This window comes from Leucopleurus acutus (assembly GCF_964270905.1).
Source record: "Leucopleurus acutus genome assembly, chromosome: 2".
NCBI classification, from domain to species: domain Eukaryota; kingdom Metazoa; phylum Chordata; class Mammalia; order Artiodactyla; family Delphinidae; genus Leucopleurus; species Leucopleurus acutus.
Genome location: NC_139143.1, coordinates 47,480,870 through 47,503,158, shown reverse-complemented (window position 1 = coordinate 47,503,158; position 22,289 = coordinate 47,480,870). Strand labels below are relative to the sequence as shown.

Genomic DNA, 22,289 nt, shown 5'->3' with positions numbered 1-22,289 from the left:
CTTGTACTTTGGAAAACAGCAACTCAACTTGAGATGACTGCACTGAAATACAGATACTAATTGGAAATCACACACAGTGTTCTACCAGTGTACTAATTTTCATGATGGATATTTAATTTACATTCTAGAAATGTCCAATGCTACTGAATACGTGAGCTTAGAAAGGAAAACCTTAAATAAATCTAGGATTAGATCTGCTATATTCATAGCAAGAAGTCACATTAAGAGTAACTCTTGACTCCAAGTCTGACAATATTACAACCCTCCGAACACCCATTTGTTTAGCAAAATATACTCTAAAACCTACCACTAAGCTGTCCCCAAGTCTAACTCCACTATATAACTGTCCCCTCTTCTTCTGACTCTATTTTTTTTTTTTTTTGGTCTTCCACTTTATTTTCTCTTGCTCCATAGACCTTGTCACTAATATTGTTGCATTTCCAGAATTGCATGCCCCCAAACCAAAACTACTTCCTATAAGAACTTTAGTTTACCCACACACTTTGGATTTTCTTCAGTTCACCTAGGTTCTGAGACACCTAGGTAAGTTTATCATTAACTTGTGTATGCTAGTCTCGTATCAACTACTTTGCAAAGTCTTAAGGCTCAGACCACACTGTAGACTTCTGTAGTCTGGCTAAGGATCTCAATCATGTCCTGAGAATAAGTGGGTCCAGATATTAATGTCTTTAACCTGCAGGATGGCTGGGCCGGGTCTGGAAGAGCTAGAGCTCCTTGGCAGTCTCCTCTGAACAAACAATAGCCTCATCTGTCTGCCTCAGTGTGTTACGAAATTTTTCATAATTTTCTCTTTGTTCCGTGATGTGAAAAAAGTTGGAAAGTACTGTCCTATGGAATACAAAGTACCAACAGCATTACTACAACGCAGAGTACAGAGGAAGTACTCAGGAAATACGACTGATTTTTCTCCTCCATAGGGCTTCATTCTATTATTCTTCCCAAGCTACAAGAGTCACATATGGCTGACTTCTTTATCACTTTCACATTCCCAGTGACCTTGCACATTTTGGCTAGAAGGTGGAATTCTTAAGCTCTGTACTATGGCTGATAACTAGTCAAACTCTAGTGAAACAAATGAAGACTTAATGGGACTGACTCCTTCCGATGAATCCCCAGGTAGGCTTCTGGAGGTCAGCCTCGCAAGGTAGTGGTGCTGAGCAACCATCTTTAACAACCTATGATATCAGAGCTACTTTGTTACAACTCGTACCTGAGGAAAGGGTGGTCCATTCTTTTTCCACAGTTTATAAAAAATGAGGTCCATCATATCTCATATTATATCCCTCATAAGAATTGGTGCTAGAATGACTTAGGAAGTTCTTACTACAAAACTTGAAATTTCTCCTTCATTTTCATCATTAAATACTGCAGGTATGAGAATTTTGCTATCCTTTAAAGAATGTTCACCTTGATAAAAATTCTAGGCACAAAAAACACATAAAATGGGAATGCTAATATTAATGACCTTGAAAATCCAAATTTGTATTCTAGTGAAGGATCAACTTCTCATGGATTTCTTCAATAAACAGATTTTTTTTTTTTTTTTTCTGGTACGCGGGCCTCTCACTGTTGTGGCCTCCCCCCTTGCGGAGCACAGGCTCCGGATGCGCAGGCTCAGCGGCCATGGCTCACGGGCCTAGCCGCTCCGCAGCATGTGGGATCTTCCCGGACCGGGGCACGAACCCGTGTCCCCCGCATCGGCAGGCGGACTCTCAACCACTGCGCCACCAGGGAAGCCCAATAAACAGATTTTTATGGTCTGAATTATATCCCATATCACAGGCTGAATCAATAAAGTAATACTGTGAGACAATAAGATAGCACAACTATTCCTAATTAGTAACTCTATTTCCTTATGTGATATACTATCTCTATCACTTTTGATTGACAATTCACTAAAGGTATCAAAAAGTAAACAAGTTAAATCATCTAATCACTCATTATCTCATCATGAAATAACAAATAAATGTAGAATACTTTTTAAATCTCTCTAAAACAAAACAAAACAAAGATTAAATCTCTCTCACTCCTCCTGAAGATATAAAAGGCTTAGGTCCATCTGAACCACGGTTTTAAATTAAATTTGTGACCTTTAGGGCAAGAGGTCAGTTTTCAAAGGTGAGTGGGAAAAAGCTTAAGAGAACCCCAGAAGAGGGAAATTAAATATTTCCCAGGGAGAGGAAAAAATTGTTTTCAGTAAAATTTCTAAATTTCATTTCAAAGTTACAGTGAAACAACATGGCTTCTACACTGGCAGATGAAACCGTATAATCTTTATAATATATACTTTTAAAGTTTTGTTTGGGAATTAATATAAAAATATAACTCATTAGGATATTGTGTTATCATTATTTTATTTTCCAACCAGTGTTCTATATTACCCAACCAAAAAACAATTTGTATTTTTAGAGCTTTGGGTAGTAAAATAGTAAAATAGTAAGTTCAGGAGCATTTGTAATATGGTGTTTCCCAATTCTGGACATGGTATTTAGACGTTTTTTTACTTTGACAGAAAGGATATCATAAATCTGCTTTCAGTACATTTAAAAAGTTATTTTTAAAATCTTATTTTGGACTCCAAAAAAAACCCAAAGCCAATATTACAGTGACAAGCTACTTCTAGATATAGGTAATGAAAATTTGGGGGAGATTTTTTCCTGCTTCTTGCACAGATGTCTTAAAGTGAGCATGTACTTAGTATAATTGGGAAATATTAATTTTTCAAACATCTATTTTTGAAGTAAGAATACAGTGACATCTAGAAACTCCAAGGATATGGTTCTTTCCTATCAATAAGAGGTTAATTTTAAACTCAAACCATTCAGGAACATGCATTTCTTTTCACCTCCTGTAAATCTTGTCAAGAATTCCTAGTAAAGAAGGTAAAAAAGATATCAACAGCAGTGGGACAGTGATTGGTGCATCTGGGCAATGGCTAAAAGTCAAAATCATATATTCTCTTTCCAATGTCTAGCCTTTCTCTTCTGAAGCTTCCCATCTTCTTGCTACAAGTTAAATTCCATCCCCAAAATGCTGGGAATTTTGAATCATTAATTATCTGAAGCAAGTGCATCAGAGGGTTGACAATTATACTTTTGGGGCTCCATTCTTGTGATATCAGTTATAACAGAAGAAACTCTCTAATGCAAACAGATAACTTTTAGATGGAAATGTATGAATCTATCTCCACCTCCTTTTGATCATTCATGTACTGAGGATCATATAAGGATCGTTACAATCCTTATGCCTTAATCAATAGCCAAATCTCTTCCCCCCCCTACTTTAGAGACCATTCTAGCTTTTTTTAAAGTAGGAGATAAAATTAGGAAGAAGACAATTTCTAGACTTGCAACTTCATTGCTCCTAAAAAGGAATGAATGTATAAACTATAGGGAGAGAAGGTAAAATTTTTTTTTTTTTTGAGAAGGTAAAATTCAACTGTAAGCATAACTCACTTGAACACAGTTCTGTCATTTCCTATTTTATATGAGAAGGCAAGTAATATATAAAAAAAAAAACCTAAAAATTAAAGTTGATGCCTCGATAAAATTAGAAAAATTTTTTGTTGTTTATCCTAATATAGCACAAATAATGTAGTTGGGAAGCATATTTTTTTGTTTGTTTTTTACCACTAATGACTAAGAAATGAATACATTTAAGAGGAGACATAAAATAAAAATGTCAAACATTGTATACCATGCTTCTGCTCCTATACACTTTAAAAAGCAGATGTTTTGCACTATCATCTAAATGTATTGTTACTTTTTGAAAACAGATAATAATTGTTCCATTTTACATGAAAAACAATATACCTAGAATCTAATTCTTTTCTTAATTCTTGCTTAATAAGGAATGTTTATCATATGAATATCAAGACTGATTTTAGGATAATTTCTAAAAGCACCACAGATTAGAAAAAAATATTTATATATATGACATAAGCTACAAACAGGGGTATTTCACCATTAACACAAATATGTGAACACTATAACTGGTCTTACTGTTAACTAATTTGTTATAATAGAAAATTTAGATACTCAAAGCTGAAACAGATTACAGAAATTGTAGAAATACCATTCTTGGTAAGTATTTTAAGAGGATTAAATTAAATTAAAGCAGCATTTATAATATCCCACTTGGGGACTCTCGAAGAATGCTACTGAAGTTATAACATAGTTAGAACTAAAATCAACATAAAAGTGATAGATTACACAAGTAAAGGCAGACATTCCTATCTGGTCTGAGCATGATTTTCCCCCCTTCCAAATAAGGGAGAAAGAAGGGGAAATGGCTTATTTATTTATTTAAATATTTGTTGTTAAAATAATATTTATTTACAATTTAAATGGCTAGTACTTAGTTAACAACAATATGAGCAGATGGAAGTGGGAAATATACATTTAAGCCCTAGGAAATGATCTTAACATACTTATTTGGTTTTCAGAATTACAACAAAAAGTTTATTTAATAGTAGAGTTATAAATCTCACTTGTGACACTAGAGTCAACATTTCTCTCTCTAGGTCACTGTAATGGTCAACTATGAGCAAGATAAAATAAAGCATTTAACAAATGAATGTCAAATCAGAATCTATATGTAAAATGTCTTGAATAGACAGTTCTATATAAATTAAAACATGTTAGTATCAAAACATAAATGATTTGAAACTGAAGTGGCCAGAAGAATAATATCATATAAAGGCTTATCATAAATAAAGATTAAAAAGAAGAAGAAAAAAACAAAAACAATTACCTGCTAAGATAAGTACTTCTGGATTACACATGTTAAAATAAAAAGTGCAATTATGTACCTTAACCACACTGAGACTCAGGTACAGGTGACATTACTATACGATTATACTGTTTATAAGACACACTTTTGAGTATTATATAAATACATGGGCACATGAAGCAAAGATGGCACTTTTTAATTCTACCTAAAATAACTATTTTGGACCCAAATAGCTTAGCTTTGTTTTATTTTATATAACAAAAACAAAAACAAAACCCAAAACAAAACCCTAAAAACTCAAAGTGAAAATAAAAATTTCCCACACAGAGTCAAAATAAATATTTAAATAAAAACGAAGACATTAACATACTAAGAGAGTGCTTTCAAAATCCTAAGAACATGAATCTTTCCATACAAATTGCTCCATTAGTGTAATTTATTTAAGGACTACTTTTTAAACATATGACACTGAATATCCCTCAGGAGAGAGGAAATGTTTGATTATTTCTATAAATACTCCATTCTTTTAATATTTATAACCTGAAATAATGTCCACATATATAGCTCAACTCCATATGTAAATCTTTCCATTGTCCTTCTCTTGAATGCAGCTTTTCATAATATCCAACTCAGCCATAAGATTCAATGGATCCTACCACTTAAAGGAGTACTGTAGAACAATATCAAATCCTGATTCTGTACATACAGAGAAAGATTAACCCAGACTTCCTAGCCGATTCTCTTAAGAAAACCATTTCACTGGGATAATTTCTTATATGAAGAGTACAGGATTAGTATACTAACCTTTAAGCAATGAAATACTGGAAGACGGGGTTAAATTCTATAGGCTACTCTGATGAAGGGAAACAGTCAAACCATCAGTCAAACCAATGCCTACTCAAATAACTATGTTAGAGCCATAAGACATAATTCTAAATAAATATGAGACAGCCATTGAAAATACTAATTTTTTAATCAAAAATTTAAATTGTCAGTTTTTAGTTTTAAAACAGCTATTATTGAACATTATAAACTAATTAAACTTTGTTCTGACTCATTCAGAAACTTAATTCTACAATTACAGATGTGCTCAATGCACATCCAGCACCCTGCCTCCATCAAATCAAGTATTTCTATTTATGAAATGACTGTATACCAAAGGGAAGGCTGACATTATCCTGTTGGCACCCTCCTGTGACATTTTCAAGTCACACTGGGTAATTCTTACTCTAATTCAAACTGCAGAGTCATCTATTAATCAATCTTTAACTACATTATTCTCACATCCGAATGATACTTGCACAACATTTTTGAGTTAAATATTTTCTCTATGTTTGAATACTTGGAACTATTTTTAAAGGTATATGTTTCACTGGGGCCCAACCCTCTTATAGTAGTTAACCTAGACAAAAAAGCTATTAGTACTCAATACAGAGGGCTCAGCCAGGAAGAAACAAATTGTAAACCAAACTTAAATCACACAATCAGTCCTGCAGATAGTTCATCTTGAAAGGGAAAAAAATCTACAACACTGAATTAAAACATACAATATGCCCTTCTTTAAGTAATTCAAATACAAGAAAATCTAAGATTATAGTGCTTCCAATTTGCCCATGGGTATTCATATTACAAAAAGTTTTCTGCCATATAATTCATACAACAAAGCAGTCTTATAAATAGTACATTTAAAATTGTATGTGTATATACATATATCTTAAGTCTCTCTTTTGTATAAATAGACATATTTAAAGTCAGGTTTTGAAGCATTCAGTGGCATATCTCCTAAGTAAGTTATGGTACACTGAAGGTAAAGCATATCATTAATATTTTCAGTACCTGACATTTATCAAATACAGAGTAATCAGGGAAACCAGAAACATAAATTAGTTTATGCTTTAAGTAATGAGTTATTGACTGATACAGTAAGAATGAACCCAACTGCAGGAATACTGAAGTAGAGGCACGGAGAGACCATGACTTGTTCAAGCTTGTCACCACCATCATTTATTTAGTGCTGAGAATGCATTACATGCTGTTCAGGACCCAAAATGCACACAGGCTCAGTATGTCACATCCACAAGTACAAAACAGAATTCATGGTCACCAGGACTTTGTGGTGAACAAGACCCCTTTCTTGATCCATTTCTAAAGGAAGGGAAGAACTATGGTAGTCACCTTTCATGACAAGTTAAATAATTATTAACAACAGTAACTGCTTATCTTTAATATACCTTGCACTGCTAGAAGCTGCTCCTCTGTGGTCCAACGGGCATTAATTTTCTGATTTGACTACAAAATTAAAGAGAAGTTTCCTAATGAGGATATGAAGACAGACATTTTTCCAAAGTGCTTATTTTTTTTAAACTTTTCACCAAATCACAGACAAGAGATTACTAAAACTCTGATTTATGAGGATTTCATTTTTATAAGAATTAAAAAATATATTTGGAATTACCTTTTACCAACACAAAAAGATAATGAAAGGGAAATGTACCATTTTGGGAGAATGAACAACATTCGCACTTATACTCTAGGCAGAGATATCAAAACTGAGAAAATCTATTAATCGCCTATTTTCCAACTACAATGTTCCTATCATACGTTGCAGATGTTAATTTTAGCCTAGTTTTAAACATTTAAGAGCTTCGTTTTCTTCAGAGAAGGATCTGTGACTCTCTCTAAAATTTCTTCTCTTCATATTTAGATTAAACCTATCCTCACTCCATCAAAAACAGTGTTGCATAAATTACCATAAAACTGTAGATCAGGCCTATGCCCTAAAATACTTCATTTCTAAAGCAGAGAGTGACCCACTATAAGAACAGATTTTCCCCCCAAGACCTCCTACATTCTTTCCAGTATTTTTGTTTAACAAATTTCTAAGTTTAAGATTTTTACTATGGCAGCATTACAATATCAATTAAACAGCTAACCAAATTTCACTAGTGTATACCCACTGCTGAGTAATCAAGAACCTTTGGCAGTAGATGGAGGGACAGAAATAAGTATACCGGCTTACAGAGGTTTGCAGTAGAAACTGCCCAGATAAAGTGGCCAATGTAATACACGCACATGCTGGGCAAAACAGTAACAAAGGCTTCCTCTGAGAAGGGTGTTTAGGTCTTATCTCACTTGTAGTCTTAGCAATAAGAGTTTCCACAGTACACAGCGGTTCTGGGTAACACCAACTTTCTCACCATGAGTGAAGAGGTATAAGCAAGCATTTGGAAGAAAGAATGAAACAAAAATTCAAAAAAAAATTAGGAGAGAAGAAAGAAAAAAGTAAAAAAAAACACCTATAGTAAAGGAGGAAAAAACCTAAAACACAAAGCACTGAATTCCAGATGATGAGATTATAAAAGGATAGCAAGGCAGGCCAGGCAAAGCCTGGATAAGCCTCCAGATTAGGATACTGGTGATAAGGTAAAGGAATAACAGTAAACAGGCAAAGAGAAAGAGGGGAAATGGGACGTACAGAAGCAGTAATAAGGGTGAACCAAGGCTAAAAAAGTGAAAAGAAAAAGGAGATGACAGAGGAAAAACTAGCAATTAATACCCCAAGAGGAGTAACAAGAATGAAGTAGGAGCTAATATTTGAGTTAATACCCAGGCAATCTGATGCTACCGTGGCTGTGACAGGTAGACAGAAGAGGCCCTTGGTACCCAAGGATAATTGGTACTGGAACCTATTTAAAACAGGTCCAAGTATTTCAGAGTAAATGGTTAAAAAATAAAGGGTTGATTGTAACTTGATCTGAAATATGAAACTAAAACTTAGGAAAATTAGCTCATTAAAAAATAGTCACTGATTCCACTTACATGCTTTAATTTTATTTTTTGGCATACCTCTTCTGACTATACAATGGTATAACATTCTCTAGCTTTGCAATTTACAACATGAGCATAGCATATAGGCCATTTTTGTTTTGAAGACTTCAACAAATTTCTCTTAATTCTTTGAAACCCCTCTTAATTCTTTGTTACTCAAATTATTCTTTTTTAAAGTGCTTGTCTCAGTCACCATCCTCTTTTTTTCCATTGTTAATTCTGCTAGATACCCATTTGTCAACAATTTTGCAAATGATTAAAGTCATTCTCGTGTACTTTCATAGACTTCATGAAGTTTCACATCTTTTGCAAGGCTTACAATTTCATTTTGTATTTGCTTTGTATTAGCAAGAGAGTAACAGAGAAGGATGTTGCTGTGATGGACGGGAAGGACAACAGCTAGAGTTAATTAGGGAGAATTGGTGAATAGAGCCTAATTTTACAGGTACTCAATTCATTAGTGAATATTTTCTTATTTGGCAACTTTTGCTTCTCCATGTATCCCTTAGATTAATGAACATTTGGATACTAAGGATCTCTTGTAATACTACACTGCAAGTTGTTCTTAGGATTAAAGTTAGGATACATGTAGAACATCTAGCACAGTGCCTTAGCAGCAGAAATTGATCAATCGACGTTTGTTAAACCTGAAAGGCATAAACTGGAGGAAAAGGTGTCATTAGTGAAAAGAGAATAAAAGGTGAAGGAGAAATAACAAGCACTATGAAGACTTATTTATCAGTTTACAAGCATATCAGGAGATGGGATGAAGACGAATAACTATTATTAAAATTAAAAAGTACAGAGTATACTGGGGATTCAAAGATGAGAGGGAAAAGTCAAAATGATTAGAATAGGGAAAATGGAAAGTTGAAGGGACTGGAGTCTGAGGTGGGTTTAAGAATAGGAGAAGTTTCTGAAAGGCAAAAATGAGGAGAAGGCATACCATGACAGGGAACAAGAGGATTTTTGCCAGGAAGAAGTGATAAATAAGCCTGGAAGGTTGGTGATACTTAACTAAACCAAAATACAGTAAGGACCACTTTTGGAAGTGCCATAAAAACCAAGGTTGATGAGTTCATACTAGTTCATACTAATAAGCAGTTGTTCTGGGCGGGGGGTGGGGCGGTAAGGAGCAAGGGGAGAAGAGTCGGATTATGAGCAGAGTAAGACTTTAAGCCTAGAAAGCTGGGAGAAGGGTGATGCTGTTAAGGATTTAGGATTTGGGAGATGTGGGAAGGCAACGCTAAGATGAGGAATTTAACTTGGGATACACTGAAAAAAGGTATTAGGCAGGAGGCTAAAACAGATTCATCTATTCAAACACTTTTTTTTTAAGTGTCTGGAAAATGTTTATGAGGGAAAACAATGGAGTCATCTTACTAAAACCAGCCTGTGAATTTTTTGTTTTTTTTTTTCCTCCCAAAATTACTCTTGAAATGTTCTTACAAAGGTAGCCACGGAGACAGGCACAGCCTCTCAAGAAGTCCGCATAGCCAGTTATTCCTCCAGCATTGGAATGGGCCACTAGTTTCTCAGTGAAATCCCAGATGAAGCCTGTGGCTCAAATTTAGGATAGTACTGAATGAAAAACATAAATACTTATTTAAATACTAGAATATCGCTCAGTTCAAGGAAATGCTCAGGAGGCATATGGAAGCTAAAACTGACTAAAGGAATGGTGGATTTACAGTTTCCAGCTCATAACTGCTCACTCTGGGGTATACACTCAATAAATGGAGTTTAGGCAGAATTGCCAGTACTACTGCATTCGCTATTACTAAACATACTCTTTTTTATTTGGCTGATAGCTATGGTTGAATTTATGTCATTTAAATGTACATATGATATGACTTTAATGTAGCAAAGTGATGAGACTGTATATTTCCAAACAGAAGAGAAATGCATTCTGAGGATAAAAATTTGGAGAATGTCTTTATTTATGTAGAGAAAGAAAAATTACGGCTGAGAAGGGAAAATAGTAGTTATAAAAGAGAACATAACTTCTCAAAAGTTAGAGGAAGAAGGAGGTCATCACTATGTGAAGGGCTCAGAAAAAGGCAAGGGAAATGAGTTAGAGCTGTGGAATTTGGTCATTAGCACCAATATTAATCTTTAAGAAGATGCTTCAGTGGAAAAATGCAGAGGGGGAGTTGAAACTGTATGGAATTTAAAAGTCTATGTGTTACAAAGTGGAAAGAGTGGAAGAAAGGGAACATCATAGGAGAAAGAGAATCAACATTTAAAAAATACAAAGGATTCCTTTAAGTTACTGATTTTTATATTTTAGACCCAAGAAACTTTGGTAGAGATTTGTTTAACTTAAGGAAAGTACAACTAGACTATATCTAGGAATCTAAAACTGTGTGGTAGTAATGGTGAGCTATGAGGTACCACTGAGAATATTCTTTTGCAGCAAACCCCAGTCTGAAATACTGTTGTTTTAAAAATAATAAAATATTAATATAAAACAATCCAGTATATAATAGTAACGATGATAATGTAGAAGGCCCCAAAGAGCCATCTAGAACAATCTATGACATCCTTAGTGAATTCAGCATCTTTACTACATCCTTCCCCTGCTAAACTGTCTTCACATCTTTCCCATTTTTGTCAGTAGTGGATTCATACTACCTCTGACTTGGAAGAGTTAGAAAAGGTCACCGCTACTCAGTGTTGAAAATTCCATCCAACATCCATAATGAAAGGATGTCGCACACCTATGCATGAAAATACCCAGACTGGGAAATTTTTAGCTTCAAAAAGCACTCCTTTTTCAGTTTCTTCCTTCCTAGATTCATTAATCTCCTTGCCCCCCACTTACCTCCTCCCACAACAAATCAAAGCATAACCAAACATACCACCGCTCCCCACAACACTCTCACATACTTTCCAGGAGATACAGTAACCTCTACTTTGCAATGTTCTCTAGATTTATCACTTGCTGTCCATTCCTACAACTAATACCTGACACTACCCAGTACCCGTTTACCATTTACTTTATCACTCACATGCTTGGTATTTTAGCAGCTCTAAAGTTTCTAATGTATCTTGTAAAACACTGTCAGGATACCTTTTCCAAAATAAAAATTTTGCATTACATCCTTCCTAAATTGAAGAAGCTATAGGGCCTTTCCATTTGACTTAATTTAAAAGGCAAACTTCTCTTCCTAGCTTTCACAAAGACTTTGTTTTCACAGTGTTCTTGCCCACTGACCTCTATCACAAAGAAGTCCCTGTTAAACTCAACCTTATTAACATCTCTCATACACCCTGTGCATTCATCCTCTGCAACCAAGTTTGCCTTCCCAAGTAGACAATATGCTTCTTGAGAAAACATTGTTTTATACTTCCACTGAATTCTCAATAGTAATTAGCACAATAATGAGCACATAAGAAGTGCTCAGGGAATATCCAGTGCTTTTATTTTTCCCCACTGTATTTATATTTTGAATGTACTGCTCAACACCAAACCATTGTTCACGTTACTCCCTTCACCTGCCCTTTTTGTATGTGCAAAACTCCTACTCATCCTTCAAACTTCAGCTGAAACTTCCCCCTCTAGGAAGTCCTCCCTGATTACCCTAGCTGGAATGAATAATAGCCACTTGTTTTCCTAAGATCTTTACTTATAAATCTATAACTTTAATCAGTTTGTCTTATAATATCTAGACTATAAATTCTTCTTTTAAGAAGTAGATAGGAAAAATCTATCCTTCCTCCTTTTTAGGTGTCGCCTCTTCCCCCCCCCACACACTGCCTAATGCAGTGCCTTACATGAAACAGGTGATCATAAATACTTAGGGAAGTGAATGGACTTTCTTCACCAATATTTTCCCTAAATCAGTGAAAATAACAAATACAACCAAATGAATAAGTAAGCATCTTAGTAACTGTTTACTTCCAGTTGAGTTACGTAATTTAGTAGCCTATTGTTTAAAAGGTTAATAAAATTCTTTTATTAGGTATTAGGGAGAAATTTTTTAGGTTAGGTACCAGCTAACCTAAAGGTAAGGGGATAGATTACATGATTTTTCAAGGTCTTTAATATGACTGTTAATCTAGTGTTTTGAAATATATCTATTCAGGTTGCTCTCCCCTGTAAAGCAATAGGAACAATATGATAAATATAAATATATCCTGGGCATTTTCTAGATGATAAAACATATATACATTTTTCAAGTCATGTGAGTTCAAAATCAACCTCAAAGTAATATATAAACTTCAGTGTATGGATTGTAGTGTGTTAAGATTTTGATTGTTTCATTTTGATCATTATTTTTACAATAAACCAAGAGATATAATAAATGATAACTTCTAAACCAGTAACTGCATTTATTTTTTAAAATATTTTTTAATATTTTTTTTTATGTGGACCATTTTTAAACTCTTTATTGAATTTGTTACAATATTGCTTCTCTTTTACGTTTTTGGCCACGAGGCATGTGGGATTTTAGTGCCCCGACCAGGGATCGAACCTGCACCCCTGCATTGGAAGGTGAAGTCTTAACCACTGGACTGCCAGGGAAGTCCCCTAATAACTGTATTTAAATGTGAGAATCTAATATACACTTTTACTATTATATGAAAACTTCCAAAAGTAAGAGGCAGCATGGCATTAATCTAGGACAGCATGGCATTAAACTGGACTCTAAGCATCTGCAATACAGTCAGAGTTTCACTATTTACTAGATGTGTGATCTTGATCAAGTCAGTTAATCTCTCTGAGGCCCAACTTCCTCATGTAAAATAACAGCATTTACTTCATCTACTTCTTTGGACTTATGTGATTATCAAAAGAAGCAGCATATAGGAAAGTTATAAATGCTATTGTACTTTCACATCTTACTTTATATAATGTTAGTGAATGAGACTATTCTGCAATTTTCTGGAAAATTTGAGATTAGAATTTTATTTCCTTGAAAATTTGGTAGACTTTTTCTGTAAAGTTCTCTTGGCCTGCTGTTTTCTTATGAGAAAAAATGTTAATTGTTCCTTCAATTATTTAATGGTTATAAATTATTCAGTTTTCTTTCTTTTTAAGACACTTTTGGTAAGCCATATTTTCCTAGGAATTTCTAAGTTTTGTTTAAATTTTCAAACTTATTGGCATAAAGTTCTTCAAGATATTCCCATAATGTTTTCAACATCCGCTATATTTTTTAATTTAATTTTAAGTTATAAACTCATAAGCATTTAAAGTTTTTTGCTTTTATGCATTTTATAATGCATAATTAAATATTAAATTAATTCCAATACAAAATTTAATTTTTTGTCGCAATAATATAACATAAAATAAAGCAGTATTCTTTGTATTACACTATCTTTATTTAAATATCACTAGAATATTTGTCAGTTTACCTGGGGGTTTGGAATGAGATATTAGTCTACATATATTTCATTCTTTTCCATTGCCTGACCTTCTTGAAAGAGACTATTCAAAACAAACAAAAACAACTTCCTTCATAATGATTCTTCCTTTCTGAAAGATTCTAATGAGTAAGATGGCATATGAAGTACTACTCTTCTGCCTCCCCCCATCCCCTCATACATATTTCCTTTGTAGATATTTCAGTCAACCTGTGATTTGGGGGAAAAAAACATCCCATTAAGACCAAGTAGGATTATTTGATTATTACATACATAGAAAAGCAAGTCCAGGATATGAAGCATAACACAGGAGTCTTAAAAAAGAGAGAGAAAAGAGAAAAGACTTTATAATAGAAGCTTCTGTAAAAATATTTGATTGGATTTTATGAGCATTTAAGTACATCCTTAGTCATCACAAATATAAAAAACATATTAAATTTTAGCTGAAGTACAAGTAAGACTTGAGAAAATGGCCAATCTATATCTTGTTTTTGGATTTTATATTTTCCAGGATATGAGTACAAGAATGTAAGTCCACCTACTAAAATCCTAATTGGAAACCTGAGCCAAAATCCAAATACGCAAAATTAAAGTAAAATTTTGTTAAAACTGTTAAAATGAGCTCCTTTTCTTGTGATCTTTTCTTCCTGTCACCAATTTACACAGGTAGGAAAGGGCTTTGAACAAACACTGCTCTAGACCTAAAAATGCCCTGGCTTGTTCATTAATGACCTTCTAGTTTCACATGCACTGGGCCTACTAGTATCGCTACTTTCCCTAATTACTTTGCTTGATAAGAAGTGCTAAGGACAGGGACGAAATGATTTAATGTAAATCATTAGCCAAGTCTCAAGAGAGTAACTATCTAAATGACAAAATAGAGACATAATAAATTATCCATATTATAAAACCTTCAAAGTATTAACATGTAACCAAAATAGTAGTTGAACACTGGATAACTCAAAGAACAAGGTTTCACTGTACTTAGCACATGTACTCCTCAATAACATACCTCAGGAGGTTTGAATTCTTCAATTCCACCTTCCATTTTCTGTTTAAGTGCACTGTTTACTTGCTTAGCATTCTGAACCTTCAACAAAATAACCCAAAATATGAATCAGATCATCTACTTAGGTGAATTTTTGAGTATTCAATAAGTGAAAAGGATATCTATCAACACCCTGTTAAACTGAAGTTCGTGAGGATAGGACACTTATCCCACTTAGTGTGTGATACAACACTCATTCAAGTAATATACACATCAACTATATACATATCTAACAGACTCATAAATGATAGTGTTTGAATATCTGTAACAATGTCTCTTATAATCCAAGACAACTGGTATATATAGGGATTAAATTCCACCAATATTTCTCATTACCATAATGCTTTGGTCAAATAACAATTATTCTAATAAGAATAGTAATGATGACAGTGGATAATATTTATTAGGTGTTTATTATGTGAAGCATCATTGCCAGTGCATCATATGTAATAAATCACTTAATTCTCATAACTACTCTGTGAAGTAAGTACAATCAGTTCTGTTATAACCTGACATATGCATTCTCAAAAGCCACTGTACTAGGCAAAACTGCACAATAAAAACCACAGGGCTTATGGGGAAAAGGAGCTTGGGACACAACACTCAAAAACTTCATCAGTGACACGTAAGACAGACACCTAATAAAAATGATAGCATAGTTTTTATACATTCAAATAATAAAGAAATTCACAAGCGTTACAATAAAGATGATACTTTACCTTAAAAGGTTGCTTACGTAAGTGGGTGTCAAAATAACTGCAATTTGTGTCATTGGGAAGTGGTTGAAGAAGGGTTATTTGAAAACAGATTAAAAGTTTTAACAGCAGATGTGGATGTGGATGGCACCTAACACACAGTGAATTGAGGTAGCTGGTATACATCTGAAGTGTGTGGGCATGTACTCAGCAAGATGTAGTTTTTCCCTAACAAAAATCACATGTAAGCAAATGCAAAAGTTACATTATGTTCAAACTGTTCCCTAGTATATCAACTGTGTTGGAAAAAATTCATGTTTTCAAAACAAGCATTATAGCAGAACTGACTATTTCTATTGTAACAATTTAATGATGAGGAAGGTAAGGTACAGAGAAATTAAGAAACTCCCAAGGCTATAGAAATAGGAGGTAGAACCTGATTTTGAACCATGCCAAGTTTGAAACTACTATTCCACTAGCAATTTAGTTAATCTCTACCTAGAATATTAAGGGTTAGGATTTTTTGTTTGTTCATTTGTTTATTTTTTTTCTATTTTTGTTTTTTCCGGTATGGACAATCTGATATTTATAAAGTGATGTGCAAAATTTTTTTTCACCTGAGATCTTAAAAACAAAGCTAAAATGTATAAATCTAGGTTGGTTCAAATGAAGTTAACTGATCAGCCACGTTAGATAGATATAAAGAGATAAAATGTGAAGTCTCAGTTTTTAGGGATTTCATAGATTAGTGGGGAGATAAATAAATATAAAAGTATGATAAGTGCTAAAACACCTAACGTAGTCTTGGAGAGAGAAAGAAGAGAGTAAGTGTGTTTGCATGTGTTAGCAGGTGTGGATCATGGGGAAGATTAGGGAAAGTTTTCCAGAGGAGATGACACCTAAATTGAGTTTTAATGGATTAATAACAATGAAGCAGGTAGACAAGATTGTGGGGAAGGAATGTCTTCCAGGCAGAATAGCATTAGAAAGACATGACAGCCCTAAAGCAGCAGCAAGCAGTTAGGCTGGGGCCAGACCAAAGAATTTGAATCTTGCCTAAAGATTGAAGGAAGCCTTAAGCAAGGGAGCAACACAACCATATTTCACTTTTATAACGATAATTCCAGTAGTAATCCGGAGAACAGAATGGGGTGAAGAAGATAGAAGTTAATGTAACCATCCGAATGAGAAACGTTGAGGACTTCGATTTAAACAGTAGAAATGAAGGGGTGGCGGTGGCTGTGGTGCACAGAGATGGGTTAAGGAATAACCTGGAAACAAAATTAAGATGCCTTTGTAAACAACTGATTGTGGAGAATTAGGGAGGGGGAGTAATCAAGGATAACTCTTTGGTCACTGGTTTGAGTAACTGAGTGTACGTGGTGCTATTCACCCAGACAGGGAATGCAAAAAGAGGAACAGATACCTTGTGGGCACGGAAGAATTCAGTCTGAACACTGCTTATGAGATGCGTCTGGGATATAAAAGTGGTAGAATTTGCAAATCCAAGAGTGCAAATCTTTACTATGTTACACATCAAACGAATATCCAAGAAAGGAACTTAAAGCTTTAAAAAAGTTCCTTTGTAAAAATCAATAGGACTTCCCTGGTGGTGCAGTGGTTGAGAATCCACCTGCCAATACAGGGGACACGGGTTCGAGCCCTGGTCCGGGAAGATTCCACATGCTGCGGTGCAACTAAGCCCGTGTGCCACAACTACTGAGCCTGCGCTCTAGAGCCCATGAACCACAACTACTGAGCCCACACACCGCATCTACTGAAGCCTGCGCGCTCTAGGGCCCGTGCTCTGCAACAAGAGAAGCCACCGCAGTGAGAAGCCCACACACCGCAATGAAGAGTAGTCCCCGCTCGCTGCAACTACAGAAAGTCTGTGTGTAGCAACGAAGACCCAACACAGTCAAAAATAATAAATTAAAAAAATAAATTAATTTTAAAAATCAATAAAAATAGTCTTAAGTGAGGTAGTAGTGAAGTAGTAGTGTTGAGGATTAAGTATGATTACAAGTGACTGAGTACATTTTATTCCTTCATTACTTAAAAAAATTCTGCGAGGGCTTCGCTGGTGGCACAGTGGTTGAGAGTCTGCCTGCTGTTGCAGGGGACGCGGGTTCGTGCCCCGGTCCGGGAAGATCCCACATGCTGCGGAGCGGCTGGGCCCATGAGCCATGGCCGCTGGGCCTGCGCGTCCGGAGCCTGTGCTCCACAACGGGAGAGGCCACAACAGTGACAGGCCCGTGTACTGCAAAAAAAAAAATTCTGCGCACTTTAAAAATATCACAGGCAAAGTGTTTCAGAAGTTCTCTAAAGAGAAGGAGTGCTGTGGGTTGGAAGATGGGAGTCTTGCACACAAGTATGGTTCGACTAAAGGCAAAGCATTCAATCAAATATATACTATATATATATATACTTGAGAGTCCAGGGTCATATAAGTCAAAACAAAGGAATTCTAAGAAGGAAGAAGTGGTTGTCAAAAGAGATAAGAACCAAGAAGAGGGCATTAGACCTGGCAACTTGTTCATAAACAATCTTAAGATAGCTTTTTCAGTGGCAGAATTGCGATGGGATGTGGGGCAGAAATTAGATTGGGAAGCCTCTGAGAATAAGTGGTAAGAAAGCAGGGTAAGCTAATGTGATAGATATTTATTCAGGAAGTTTGCTGGAGAAGAAAAGAGAAATATAAAAGCAGTTTGGGTGAGTAACCAGGGTCAAGGGATAGAGAAATTTGAATGTTTGGTATAGAGAAAAACTATCTTGGTCCATACTACCCTGTTGCAAGGTTCTTACATTATATGTGAAGTGGTATAATAGTAACTCTAAGGATGCACATTGTAATGTCTAAGCGAGGATGACACTGTAAGCTAAGGATGCATATTATCATCCCTAGAGCAACTACTGGAAAAAAAATACAAAGAGATAAAGCTGAAAAACGTAAATATGACCATGTTATACCTCTTTTAAATCCTTCAGTGGTTTTCTAACTCATGATGAATTTTAAATTTCTTAACATGACCTTCCTATAAATTCCTGCCTAGCTCTGCTGTAACCTGCTAAAGGCAAGTGGAAATTAATGAAGAGTTTTAAGATGAGTCATCTGGATTATACCAGAATTTTAAAAGGATAACACTGATAACAATGTGTAACATAGAGCTGAAGAGAGATGGGCAGCAAGGAGAATCAACAAGACAGGGATTGTCAGATAAGAGGTGATAAGGGCCTGAACAAGGGTAGTAGGGATGAGATTAAAAATAAGGGGATTGATTTAAAGGAAATTTCAGAGATGAAACTCACATAACTTACCACTTATGTTTGTGTGTGTTGGGGGAGTGATAAAGGCAAGGGATGAGTCAAGGATGATTCAGATGTTTCAACAGACAAGGAACACAGAAAGAAATCTTTTGGGGGTTAGATGAGATGTCTAGCTCGTAGCTGGAAATGTAGCTATAGAGCTTGGGAGAAAAGCCACAGCTTGAGAAGTAGACTCAGAAGTCTCTGGCAAATAGTGTAAGGCTGGTTAATTTAGAGCAAGAAAGTACAGACTTAGAAGAGTACCTAAAACAAGAGAAACAAACAAATAAATAAAGGAAAACATGACTGAGAAAGACCGGAGTCCTAATAACAACCATTAATTGAGTACATATTATGTGCAAGGCAGTAATGTTTTAAGCACTTACCATATACTATCTTGTTTAATTCCCCCCAAGCAAAAATATTACTATCCTCATTTTGAGATGGGAAAACTGAAGTTGAGAGAAGTTAAACAAGCTCCTCTATGGTTGCGCAGGAAGTAGACAGTGTAGCTAGGGTTAGAACATAGGATCACTGACTCTAAAACCTAACTTAACCACTACCTGATTATGATAATGATACTTTTAAATAATATTGCTGCTACTACTACTGGTGATAATGATAATAATGAAGAGGGCAGCCATTATTCACTGAGCATTCAAAATGTGCCAAACACTGCTGAACAATCTACATGTATTATCTCAAATAATTCCCAACAACCTGTGAGAGAAGTATGATTATTACGCCCAATTTTATAAATAAAAAATTGAAGCTTATAGAGAATTTAGTATTTCCCAACATCACAAAGCTAACAGGTAGCAATGCTGGGATTCAAATCTAGAAAGACAGAGGCATCTTATAACTTGGAAACAAGGTAAATAAAAAAACAAAACTTATGTAAATGGGTGGCTGAGAAAATCTGCAAAAAAACTTGAGTTTACTGAGATAAAAGTATATAAGCAAAATAGATAGAATCATCGAAAATACGATTTGTATAAAATACCTGACGTTTTAAAGAGATCAACTCCATGTCCAGTTGCCTCAGGATGGTGTTGGCTGCATTGGGGCTACAGGAAACAGCTACCACATCTTCCTGGGTTAAATACATGCCCTTAGGTGGACGGCACTTAGAACGCTGAGAATGATGGCGGTGTTGTAAACTCTGATATTCTCTCCTCCCAAGTCCAATCTTGCTAGTTTGGACAGGTTGGTCAGTATTACCCTGGAAGAATAAAGACAGAGTAATAGGTCATTTGGTTTTTACAAATGTATAAACTGAAAACAGTCTATTACTAGTAGAAGTATCTGTTACACTAAGTACACCTACAAAATACTTCTAACCAATTATATTACATACGAGTCCAAATTCACACACACACAACAACTTATCAATTAGGAGGAAATGAGCATATACCATAACGTATCTTTGATTAATCCACTCAATAAAATGTTTGGTTTCTATGCCTAGAGGACTATGAACAAATGAAAAAATAAGGTGGACTCTAAACTATTTCTGTTTGCTTCAAGATTTCAAGATGGGATATATTTTCCCTCAGCAATAAAGGGGAGGGGGAAGCTATAACTTATTAAGTGCAAAGTTTTAAAGAAAGTAAAAAAAAAGGGGCCAATTAGGAATCATGACAAGTGGCAAATTAGACAACTGGTAAAAAAGAGATAACATCTCATTCTCACTTTAGTGTTGGTGAAAGAGAACTATGCCTTCTAAAAATTAAAAAGGGCACAGGATTATTTTAATCCTAACAACATTTCTAAACTCCAAGTCTATTTATCTGTGAATAAAATAAAGTTCAAATTTGCATTTTGGAAGAGGTTAGAAAAGTTCTAACAATGATCACCATGAACTCTTAAGGAGGATTTCATTATTACTTGCAATATTCTTAAAGTGTGATGTAAAAATACAATGTTATTCTGTGCTTCTGAGACAGGAATCCATTAGAAACTTGTGTCCATTAGGCTGAAGGCTATTTCACTGAATAGACTTAATAATCCAATTCTTTAGAAAAGAAACTCCAAGAAAAGTCACAAAATAATTGTATAGTGAAGTATAATCCACCTTGTTGCTTAAAATGCAACTCAAAGCAACACATGGCAGATTTTATGTTCAGGGGAACTCCTCCCAGTATAGCACTTCCAAAATTGCTAGATCAAGTATTTTTTTTAAAAATAAATTTATTTATTTTTGGCTGTATTGGGTTTTTGTTGCGTGCGGGCTTTCTCTAGTTGTGGTGAATGGGGGCTACTCTTTGTTGTGGTGCATGGGCTTCTCATTGTGGTGGCTTCTCTTGTTACGGAGCACGGGCTCTAGGCACGAGGGCTTCAGTAGTTGTGGTGCACAAGCTCAGTACTTAAGGCTCATGGGCTCTAGAGCGCAGGCGCAGCAGTTGTGGCGCATGGGCTTGGTTGCTCCGTGGCATGTGGGATCTTCCTGGACCAGGGCTCGAACCCGTGTCCCCTGCATTGGCAGGTGGATATTTAACCACCGTGCCACTAGGGAAGTCCCTAGATCAAACATATTTTTTAAATCTTTTAAATTAATTTCTGAGCTGGCAGAGAGGTGAGGAAATCCCTCAGAGACCAGAAATGATGAGAAAGCAGGAAACCAGAGGGATAAGCAAGGATGCAGGAGCTGACATTTGCCTAGGCTTCAATGGACAACAGGTGCAGGGCACAGGAGATAAAGCCAGAACTCTGGAAGGGAACTCCATCATTGTGCAAAGTAGGAAGAGTGCCCCTGCCCTGCAGAGGGAGAAGATGATTAAAGAAAGTCATGCCTACTTCATCTTTGGCCGAAAGGAAAGGAAAGAAACCAAAAAGTCTTCCCTAAGAATCCCTAACCACAGGCCTATATTCAGGCAGGTTTGGGGACTAAATTTACAGGAATGTCTGGCCTGAAAAACTCCAAGTCGAAAATGTACTCTGAAGTGTCTCAGGTTGGTAGGGCCTTCAGACAGTTAGCAGAAGTAAAGGGAAACTATCCTCAGAAGAATGCACTGTAAAACCAGGTCTCAAAAATTTTCAACAAATATGTTCCAAGGAAAATGAGCTCACAACCACAAAGTGCCAAACAAGCCTCATGAGTGAAACACAGCAGAAAGCAAACAATAGGATTATATCTGCAAAGATGACAAATATTACAATTACTAGGTAAAGAGAATACAATACATGTGTTATATGTGTACAAAGAAATAAAAGAACTGAAAATATGGAATATTCTTATAAGAAATGAGTCTATCAAAACTGACCAAGCAGATATGCAAAAGAACCAAATA

General features: G+C 35.4%; 1 protein-coding gene across 9 annotated transcripts in view; it reads right to left on the bottom strand.

Annotated features, from left to right (window-relative positions):
• RCOR3 (REST corepressor 3) overlaps positions 1–22,289 on the bottom strand; it is a 50,882-nt gene that overhangs the window by 5,250 nt on the left and 23,343 nt on the right. For all 9 annotated transcript variants that reach the window (XM_082862749.1, XM_082862741.1, XM_082862742.1 and 6 more), the window contains 3 exons: positions 20,003–20,221; positions 14,963–15,040; positions 6,984–7,041 (listed from right to left, as the gene is read on the bottom strand). In XM_082862749.1, the coding sequence (XP_082718875.1) occupies positions 6,984–7,041; positions 14,963–15,040; positions 20,003–20,221 (355 nt within the window). The remainder of the gene's footprint in view (positions 1–6,983; positions 7,042–14,962; positions 15,041–20,002; positions 20,222–22,289) is intronic.